The sequence below is a fragment of the Argentina anserina genome, unplaced genomic scaffold (assembly GCF_933775445.1).
Source record: "Argentina anserina unplaced genomic scaffold, drPotAnse1.1, whole genome shotgun sequence".
NCBI lineage: Eukaryota > Viridiplantae > Streptophyta > Magnoliopsida > Rosales > Rosaceae > Argentina > Argentina anserina.
In genome coordinates this window covers 10651-21330 of record NW_026089514.1, presented here as the reverse complement: position 1 = coordinate 21330, position 10680 = coordinate 10651, and the positions used below count along the sequence as shown (strand labels likewise).

The 10680-nt window shown below is 56.6% G+C and overlaps 1 protein-coding gene across 1 annotated transcript; it reads left to right on the top strand.

Annotated features, from left to right (window-relative positions):
* Nucleotides 1-906: 906 nt before the first annotated feature.
* Nucleotides 907-1584, top strand: LOC126804794 (uncharacterized). The gene has a single exon (XM_050532009.1). It carries the CDS (start codon nucleotides 907-909, stop codon nucleotides 1582-1584), a length of 678 nt encoding a protein of 225 aa, XP_050387966.1.
* Nucleotides 1585-10680: the final 9096 nt, after the last annotated feature.

Sequence of the window (10680 nt, the reverse complement as noted above, 5' to 3'; positions counted from 1 at the left end):
GGCGGCGGCGGCGGCGGCGGCGGCGGCGGGGCCGATTGCGCCGGCGAGGATTGTTCGCCGAGCGGCAAGGCCAAATCGAATGGGCCCGCATCGAATGGCGGCGGCGGCGGCGGCGGCTGCTCGTCGGCCAAGCGGATCAAGCTGGCCAATTCTCGTGCCAGTATAGAACCAACAGGAAACAAGTTGGCCGATTGCGCGGATGGTCAGTTTGGCGGCGACTCGCTTTATAGGCTGATGCTTGCGCAACAGCCCCAGCAGCAGCAGCGGCCGCCGTCAGCATCGCAGCAGCAGCAGCAGCAGCCACAATCGGACTCGCTGGTTGCGGCGGCGGCGGCCGCGGCAGCAGCGGCCGCCGCCGCAGCCGCTATGAACCCGCTGAGCGCCCTAATGTGCTTCGGCAATGGCCACTCGGCGCCATTCATGTCGGCCGGCCTCTCGCCGGCAATGATTGTCGACAATATATTGAGAAACCAGCACCTATTTAAGCAGCAACTAAAACCAACTTCCACCAGTCAAGCACCGCCGACCGCAACTAAAGATAGGAACAACAACAACAACAATTCAAATGGCAACGAATCAAACCAGAAGCAGCAAACGAGCGGCGGCGGCGGCAAGAAGGACCAAAACAGCAGCAACAGTCGCTACTTTAGCCACTACACTGAGGCTTGCCCGATGTGCGACCGGCGCTTCAAGTCGATCAAGTGGCTCAAGACGCACATGATGAACGACCACAAGCACGAGATTGGGGCCTACATGCAAAGCATGATGCAATACCTATACACGAGCAAGAGCCAACAGTTGGCGGCCACGATGGCCGCCTTCGAGCAGCAGCTGCCGGCTGCGGCCTTCTTTCAGCAGCAGCAGCAGCAGCAGCAGCAGCGACAGTACGCCGCCGCCGCCGCCGCCATGGCTTTCAATCAGCAGCAGCAGCAGCCGGCGCCGGCTTTCAACCAGCCTCATCAGGCGGCTCTCAATTTGGCGGCCGGCGCGACATTTTGTGGCGGCGGCGCCGGCCAAGATCATTCGTCTCTGTCGACGGCGCTCAAGCAAGAGTTTCCCTATCATATCCAGCAGCAGCAGCAGCCGCCGGCGCAAGTCTATGGCGAGAATTTGTTTGCCATCGATGCTCGATGCGCCGCCAGCAGACAAACTCAGCAGCAGCAGCAGCAGCAGCCGCAGCAGCCGCAGCAGCCGCAGCAGCCGCATCAAGAGCGACTGTCGCCGGCCAATCAACAGCATCAGGCCCAAGCTCTGTTCGGCTCCGGCCAGTCGACGATGCTCGCCGACGAGCTGCTCGTGCAATCACACGATTTAAGCACCGCCGGCGGCTTGGATTGCGAGCAGAGAAGCGAACCAGACGAGCTGCTGGAATTCGGCGAACGGCGGCCGCATCAGCACCAGCAGCAGCCGCATCAGCCGGCGGCCGGACGAAACTCGACTCGCTACCTGGCCAAAAGTGGCCGAGCGACGATGCCGGTGCTCGATTTGGACGAAGACGAAGACCAAGACGAAGAGCAAACCGACGACCAAGACGGCGAGTCAACGAGTTGCTCGGCCAACTCAAACAGGCAACTCCATGGCTGATTCCTCTCTTACTTTGGGGCTCGCTTTTTGATTAAAAAGTTAGCCCCACCTCTTTTTAGGCGCTTTTTGTAAATGTTGTCCGGCTCGCAATGAGCAACTGGAGCACCGAAACTATTAATAATAAATAATTACGCGAGTGGAGATCAACATGAGCACCTGTATTGTTGTTCCCTGTTTCGCTTGCTCTCGTTAGCCTGTTCAATGAATAAGCCAGCCAGCCAGCCTGTCTCGAATGGAGACCAACCTCAACGAGAAGACGGCACAGCCTAATTCGAGCTTCGCCCTAAGAGCCGCTTCTTAGCCCCCGAGCTGCAAAATCAAGCCAGTCTCTCGCTGGACTGTGCTAATTTGCATTCAATCTTGTTGTTTTAGTCTCTCAGTTAGCCAGCCTCTTTACAGAAGAAGAAGAAGAAAGCGGCTCGCTCGAAGCCATGATGATGATTATCGAGCCAGCCTATAAGAAACTGAAGGGTTGGCCGGCTCTCCGGCGGCGGCGGCGGCTGCATCGTCTTGCAAATGAATGAATCGTTTTTGTAGGCACCCGAACTGAGCGAAAAGATGGATCATTTCATCATCATCATCATCAGCAGCAGCAGCAGCAGCATCAGCAGCGTCAGCATCATCATCGAATGCTAGATAGTTTGGCTCGGTTGTGGTTGGGCCGCTCATGCGCTTGGCTGGCGCTGCCACTGCCGCTGCCGCCGCTTCTCTTGAGAGCGGCGGCCGTTTGCTTCTGTTGCGGCTTGCAGCAACAAACTGCGGCGGCGGCGGCGGCGGCGGCTTCTGCTGTTGCTGTTGCTGCTAATCGGCGGCCAGGATCTCGCGCGATTGCGCCAAATGTAATGGGATTTTGTGAGAACGTTTCGCGCCAAAACCAGACCCGAACCGGACCAAACCAACTAACTAACTAACCGACCGACCGACCGACCGACCGACCGACCGACCGACCGACCGACTATCTCGAGTCGCGAATCTCTCCGCGCGAATCCGCAATCCAAATCCAGGCTGCGTCTCATTGCTCGACTCGACCTGATGGCGGCGGCGGCGGCTGCAGCAGCCGCAGCGCAACTCAAATGAGCGCCAGTAATGTGAAAATTTATCCTTAATGAATATTACGCAACCTCCTTGCTGCTGGTGTGTCTTCACCTGGCCTGGCCTGGCCTGGCCTAATCTGGCCGCTGCCGCCGCCACCGAGAGGCAGCAAACACAACAAACACGGTCAGGTGTTTGCTGCCTCTCGGCGGCGGCGGCGGCGGCCGACAATGGCAACAAAAGTAGCTGATCGAGCGGCGTTAATCAACTTATCGCCCCAGCAGCAGCAGCAGCAGCAGCAGCCGCAACAACAACAACAATCGTCGTAGTCGTCGTCGTCGTCGGTATTGTTGGCATGATAATAATAAAGTTGTTTCAGTTGAAGAGAAGCCGACGGTCACGACATGACCACTTTGCGGTCGCTCTTTTCTTTTTCTCTCTATCTAGATTGACTTTCTTTCTTTCTTTCTTTCTTCATTCTAACGCGAAACGAGGATTTCTGTTCAGTTTCCTTTTCCAATTCTATCTCATTTCTATCTCATTCCGGGTAGTCGATTTGAGCTAGTCAAAGTCAGCCAAGTTGAGCAAAAGAGAGACAAACCAAAACAGAAACAGAACTAGAAATGTTCATGTTAGTTATTATTATTTTGAGCCATTAATTTGGTTGTAACTGAGACTCGTTTTGCTGTTGCTTGGCTTGCTTTTGGTTCCTGCGCGCGAATTCACGAGGGACCAAAAGCAACACACGAACAAAGATCGATCATTCAGCGGCAGCAGCGGCGGCGGCGGCGGCGGCAACACCAACCAAGAGCAAGCAGCAAAAAGCACATAAGTTCATGTTATGCTCCAATTCGGCTCACCTGAGAGAATCGCACTCGCCTGTGATTCGCTCGGTCGGTCATTCATTCATTCATTCGTTCGCTCACTTGCAAAGGCTCATTTTCGAGACGAGTGATTGCCTTTTTGGCTCGGCCGCGATCAAAGCCAAGCCTGGCCCGGAGCAGCCTATAGCCGCTGTCTAGCTGATAAGCAAGCTCGTCCGATGGGAGCAGCAGCAGCATCATTTTGGTGGTGCTGCTTGAACGGGAGAGAAAAAACGACGCGACATCCTCGAAGCGACGGCTCGGGTGTGAGAATTGGCCGGATTAGAATCAGCCGGAGCGAGAAATAAAAAAGGGATGATTTATTGAAAGCGATGGGAGTTAAACTATTTTTTCTGGCCGCTCTCAAACCGATTTAAATTCGCGACGACTCAATTAGGGCGACGGGCGGCGATTTAGCGCAAATCGAATGGCAGCCAACCAACTAGACCATTCAGTGCAATTGAATTATGTGTGAGCTCAACTGAATTGACTCGTTTGCCAGCTAGAATTCAATTCAATTTTGCGCATGAACTCCGAAGCGGCTGTGCGACTTTTCAATCGCGATTTGCAGCCTCTTTCTCTTTCTCTATGCCCATTCAATTGGCGGCCCAAATTGAATTGTCTGCCTCGTCTAACATTTGCGGCCAGTAATTGAGAATTGAGCGAGAGAGGGAGAGAGAAAAGCAACAACAAGTGGCCGCCAAGTTAGAGCGAGCCGCAACAAAGTTAATTAACAGCCCAATTAGATTGGGCGAAAAATAAAAATGCCTCTCTTTTCTCTCTCTCTCTCTCTTTGGCTGCCAGTGCAAGCTCACGCGACGGGCCGTTCGCTTGTTTTCCTCTCTTCTTCTTCTCCATCTTCATTGATGATCCCAACCTGGCATAAAGTTGAATTATTTATTGCGCGCGGAATTTTCCTTTTGAGCAAAGGCGGCGCCGGCGCAAGGAATGGCCGAGACTTTGCGAGAGCAGCTGCTTCGCCTCGCTTTGCTTCCCTTCAAAAGTCGTGCTTTATCTAGCACAGCCAAACTAAACCAAACTAAACTAAACCGAGCTGAGCTGAGCTGAGCTGTGGCTCGTGCTCGCTCCCTTTTGGGTGAATTAGCATCCCAAAGCGCACAGGTGCTCCTACTGTTCGTGCCGTCGCCGCCGTCGCCGAATTGCGGCCTGCGCTGTGAGCTTCTGGCGTCGGCCCAACAACTGGCAGCCGCCGCCGCCGCCGCCGCCGCCGGAAGCAGCTGCCGCGCCGACGATGGAAAATATCTTTTAAAGAAAACAAAACGTCATCAATTTTGCCTTCCGGCTGGGCCAGCAGAGCAACGAGCGGCTGTTAGTTCAGCAGCAGCAGCAGCAGCAGCAGCATTAGCATTAGCGACAACAACAAGTAGCGGCCAACTGTTGTTAACGGAACGGCGCAACTGTTTTCTAACGTAACGGCCAACAAAACTGGCCGGCGCCAAAGGAAGACGAAGAAGGAGGAGGAAGGATCACAAAGCGCGTGGGCGGCCGCGTCGTTGCAGCTCTAACGGCAGCGACGCGAGTGTTGGCCGCCAACTTCCGCCCGGTAGCTGCTTGTAATGGGCGACATCCGGCCGAGCCACGCGCCTGCTGCCGCCAACGCGACCGGAGCGCGCGCGCACACACACAAAGTGATGAGGCCAATCCGAGGCTGCTTGTCGTCGGCGTCATCGGTCAGTCTCTCGCTGTCGCTCTCGAAACAGTTGGCCAATCGAGCGACCGATCGGCCGGCCGGCGGCAGGATGAAGATGAGCCAGCCAGCCAGCCAGCCAGCCAGCGGCGGCCGATGGGCCAGCATGACACAATGCGCGCTCATGCAAATCAGCACCGAAGTAGAGCCAGCAGCATCATCATCATCCTTGGGATTGAATTCTCATATTTGGATTCCCATAGAAATTCGCGCGCTCGTGAATTTGAATTCAAACTTGAGCCAAGAAAACTTGCGCCGGCCAATCACACAGAAGTGCGACTACTGTAACAGTGAACGAGCGAGCGGGCTGTTGCTGCTAACTTTCAAGGAAAAGCATGGCTGTTTTTTCCACTATTGTCGGGGGAGTAACTTGGATTCGCATTAGCGATGACCGAGCGCAACGCAACCAATCGGCCGAATTGAATTGAATTGAATTGAATTGAATGGAATCGAATTGAATCGAACTGAACTGAGCTGAGCTGAGCTGAGCTGGGATGCTCACAATTTGAGTGCGATCGGAGAAGAATGGGACTTTTTTGCCAATTTCCGGTCAGTTCAGTGCCAACTGAGGTGGTGCGACTTTCTTCGCCTCTTCTTCTTCTTCTTCTTCTTCTTCGTTTCAACTTGGGATAAGAAAACGAAGAAGAAGAAGAACAAAGCCGACTGCTGATTGAAGCGAGAACGACGAACGACCTCGAGAGGACTCACAAGTCGGCGCGACGCCAAACTGGCGACTTCTCATTTGGTTAACCAAACTGGAATAGCTATCAAGTTGCGAGCGCGCGCATTTGATTCCTTTCGTTTCCTTTTTCTTTCGGCGGGCTTGGCTTTTGCAAAGGCACTTCCGGCAGCAGAGGCAAAATAAACCCTCAACAACAGCAACAGCAGCAGCAGCAGCAGCAGCGGCGGCGGCGGCGGCGGCGGCGGCGGCGGCGGCAACGCGATAATTAATTAGCCCCGAGCTGACTTTCCAGACCAAACGACGGAGCCAAGTCGAGCCAATTTTGGTCGTTCAGAAGGCGGCTGCTGCGAACTGCAAAAAGAGTCCCACTGCCAGAAGGGGGCGGCTCGTTTTTCACGCCGGACACTTTCGCGCAAAAGTTAATCAATTTATTGATTATCCAGCAGCCAGCCAGCCAGCCAGCCAGCGGGCCGACCGAGCGGCGGGCGGCTGCATCGCGTGCAGCTCGCAAATCAGCATATCCCTATAAGAGAGTGCAAGTGGAAAAAGTCTCTCTCTTGCAGCAGAGGCAGCAGCAGCAGCGGCAGCAGCGGCCGTTGCCTTGCATAGATTGCCTATATGAGCGAGCGGCGGGCGACTTGTGCCAGCGAGTGAGCGACCAGCGGGATTAGTGCCGAAAGCGGCCGCGATCGGGCCGGCCAGCTGAAGACTGGTGAGATAGCTCGGCCGCATCTCGATGCGATACGGCCGGCCTGCCATGGCCAAGCCGGACAGTAGAGCGCGCGCGACATCGATTAATCATTTTTGCATGTTTGCTGAAAACATAGCCGCCGCCGCCGCCGCCGCCGCCATGATCGAGCGGCTTTTGATTCTGTTCGGTTCGATTTTATTCTAGCCGCTGCCGCTGCAACCGATTCAATCGGCCATTCGACTGACGCAGCCGCCGCCGCCGCCAATTGAAATATGATGAATTCTAATCACATTTCTCTCTCAAAAACTATCACCCATTTCCGTCCAGCAGTCGGCGATCGGCAGTCGGCGGTCGGCAGTGGTCAATGGGCGGCCGCCACTCGATCGATGGGCGACGTGCGACGGCCGACGGGCGACGCAAGAGTCGCACGCGTCGCCACAGATTGCGGCAACCGGCAGAAGCCGTCGACTTGCTGACCGTTATGTTTGTTGGCCGCCGCCGCCGCCGCCGCCAGTCGGTGGCTCGTCGCGTTTACCTACCCCGCTAATCGTCGGTGGCGGCCGCAATGCAACAGCATTGGCAGCGCATTGGCTGCATCATCGGCATCGCCATCGGCATTGGCATTGGCACGAGTAAAAGCATCGGCTAATTCGGTTACTTTTTTACAGCCCGGCAGCGGCACCACTTCCGCCAACGCACACGCAAAAACGGAAGTGGACAGAGAGCAGTGGCATCATCCGGCTGCGGCTGCGGCGGTGGCGCCAATTTGTGCTCTGCTTCTGTATTTGCATCGATGGCCGGCCAACAAACGAGTGCAATCACGAGGAAATTGGCACACGTTGCTCCAGTGCTCTTTGCTGCTGCTGCTGCCGCTGCTGCTCCTGCTTGCGTCTGCTTTACGTTTCGCTAGAAAATTATTTTGTTTCATTATCAAACAGCACACATAACGAGCGGCGATACCCTGTGATGCTGCTGCTGCTGGCCCATCACAGGCATGGACCTGAGGGAAAACATTGGTTTGTTCTCTTGTTTGATTCGCTTAACGAGAGCAAAAAGAGACACGGATTGGCCCAATCACACTCTGTGGGCTCACTATTAAGGCCGACCGAGGCGCCACCTGGCGTCCGCCAATGAAGGCCTGATTCGAGCGAGAAATCCGCAATCCGCTACGAGTTGCGCTCGACAGATGGCGCCGCTAGCAGCTCGAATGAACTCTCAAGCGCGACGAACTTGCCAGGACGAAAATAGAAACTTGAAAGTTCTCGGCAAAAGAGGCTTGGCTCGGCTTTGCTTGACTGGGCTTGGCGGCAATCAATTAATCGAATTGAATTTATTGACTGAGAATCAATCGAGTGAGTTCATTTGCGACGGACAAAAAGCAGAATTGAGAGCAAAACGGCGACTGGGAGAATTTAGTGCCACTCGACTGCTGGGGAATCCAACACAAAGTGATCAATCAACTCGAGCTTATGTCGTGTAAGCCTGATAGAAAACGACGAGCCTCCTCTTCGCATTAAGTAGTCGCGCGCGTCCACCTATTCGAAGATGGTCTACCTCACTTAATTGAAGATGATGTTGTTGTTGTTGTTTAATTTGTGGGCACGGAAATGTTAGTAGTTGCAGTAGCCTGCCGGATTGGCTGCAGCGACGGCGGCGGCTGCGGCGTCGACGACGAATTCAGGTTAATCAAGGCGCACTGCTGGCGCCAGTGCAACTCTCTGGCCAGTTTCCGTTTTCGCTTCATCTCCAAGTCCATTAGGATAAACTTTTCAACTAAACAACAATGAATGCATTGGCATCTTTTAGTTAGCTGCCAGCCGGCGAAGCAGCCGCCATTCAGGTCGGCTGGCTGCTGCTGCTGCTGCAGTTGGCTGTTCGTTGCGGCGCCGGCCAGCCTCTTCTTGACTAGAAATCTGTTCTGCATTAATAATAAACTGTCCCATTCCGTTTGGACGGCTGTTGTTCGTTTTGAGGGCGACGGCGAGTTGATTGTTGTTCTCCGTCCGGCCGCCGCCGCCAAATTAAGCCTCTGAATGGACCTGAGTCGGTTTAGTTTGGCCAGACTGGGTTGCTGCTGGCGGCGCCGACGGACACGGCGGCTGCCTCTGGACGGACAGACGACACTGCTGCAGGTGCTGCTCACGAGGAGCCGCCGACGGTGGCGCCGATGTCTCCTCGTTGGTGTCGTCGCTCCGGCGGCTGCTGCTGCTGCTGCTTGACTTTCGCGAACATTAACAAGCCGCAACATCCGGCCGACCAAATTGGCTCGCTCGGCTTGCGCCCGACTTGCGCCCATAAACGACGGCGGCAATTTTAATTTGCCTGCCGCCGCCGCCGCTCGATGGTCGAGCTGCTTTAATTGTTGTCGGCGTTTGGCGAGCGGCGGCTGCTGCTGCTGGTTGGCCGAATTAGATTGCCGCCACTGTGAGAAGCGCCCATGGCTATTCTCGGCCTTGCGCCTTGATGATGGCGGCGGCAGCGGCGCCTCCTCGACGAGCTCCCGCGAGTCTAGCCCACGACACAGATCCAAGTGACACAGATGCTGCTGCTGCCGCCGCCCTCGTCTGTGGCTCGTCCATCTTGAGCTTGTTCGCAGCTGACTTCGATGCTGATGTTGCCGCTGCTGCTGGCGGTGCCGCCGCCGATGCCTGGCCGCCCTGGCGAGCGCCTTCAAGACCAGCCGAGCCCGATTGAAGCCACTGCTCGGCTCGTAGCGGCTTCGGCTCCTGCCATGGCGGCTGCGGCTACGGCGGCTACGGCGGCGGCGGCGGCGATGACGGCTCGCATGACAACTACAACTGCCGCTGCTGCTGCAGCTGGCCGGCCGTGTTAATCCATCGCCAGCGAGCAGCAATTGCCGCAGTTGGTCCGAGTGGCGCCGCCGTCTTTTTCGAAAGTGGCCGCCTCTTTGGTGCCTGTCGCGGCTATGGCGGCGATTTGCTCGCCCGGCGTAATTACGCTCGGTTGGCGTCGTCCACTTGCCGGCCGTCGTCGCTCCAACGGCCGGCTCACGTTCGGAGTTGCTTCCGTTGGCGGCGGCGGCGGCGGCGTCGCCATTTAACTCGCCGTCCAATGTTTTGCTCGGCGGCGACGACGACGAATCGGCGGCTCTCGCCTTCCTTGAGCCAACCTGTTGCGAGGAGCGCCAATCGTAAGTATCGCCATTATCCTGCAGCCGAGCGGCCGCCGCTAATGCCGTTCGCTCAGCCTGTGGCGGCGGCGGCAGCGTCTTGTTTTTGTTCAGCGGCCTGGCATCATGGCCAACTCGGTCCCGATCGGCCATATTGACACCTCTCAAGTGGTCAAGAAGTTGTTCGTTGCTGTTGCTGGTTGTCTGAGACGAGTGCTCCTCGCTAAGTGGCTCGTATTTGGCCTGCATCTGGAGTTGCATTAGCTTAATGCGCCGCCTTCGCTCTCTGGCATCCAGCAATCGGGCTAATCGGCGGCTCGACTCGCCGTCGCCGTCGCTATCGCCATTGACGCCGGCGTCGTCATCACGGCCTTCATCATCGTCATCATCATGGTCGTCGTGTTCGTCGTCGTCGTTGTCGGCCAGCAACTCCAGCCTCAGCTGCCTCGAGTCGAGCCCAGCCGCCGCCGCCGCTCGAGATTGGCCTCCCACTCGCAGCCGGCGATGCTGCTGCTGCTGTTGCTGGTCTTCTTCTAATTGCGTTGCGTGTCTCGTTTCCATTAGGAGCAACCCGTTTCCTTTCAGAGTAAGTTGCGTGGCGGCGGCGGCGGCGGCGCCCTCACGCCGAGCGGAACGGTTCTGGGAATGGGCATGAGCGCTGGCATGGGCTCGGCCGGATCGTGGCGCCGCCGCCGGCCGCTTGCTGTGGCCATGGTCGGGGCGGCGGCTGCCGTCGCGCCTGTGGCTACGATGCCTGCGCAGGTACTCCTCGGTCAGGCTGCCCGTTTGGTGGCTAATGCCGGTGGTTGTGGTGGTGGTGGTGGTGGTGGTGTCACAGCTGCTTCCATCGGTTGACGAGCAGCACGAGCAGCAGCGGCTGCATCTGCCGCTCGAGTAGCTGCCGCCAGCCAGGTAGACCAGCGTCGACGATGAGGAACAAGTCGAACAGCTGCTGCTGCTGCCGCCGCCGCCGCCATGGTTGTGATTGTC

Coding starts and splice junctions, on each gene's coding strand:
- LOC126804794 (XM_050532009.1), top strand. CDS start 907: ATGGCTTTCAATCAGCAGCAGCAGCAGCCGGCGCCGGCTTTCAACCAG.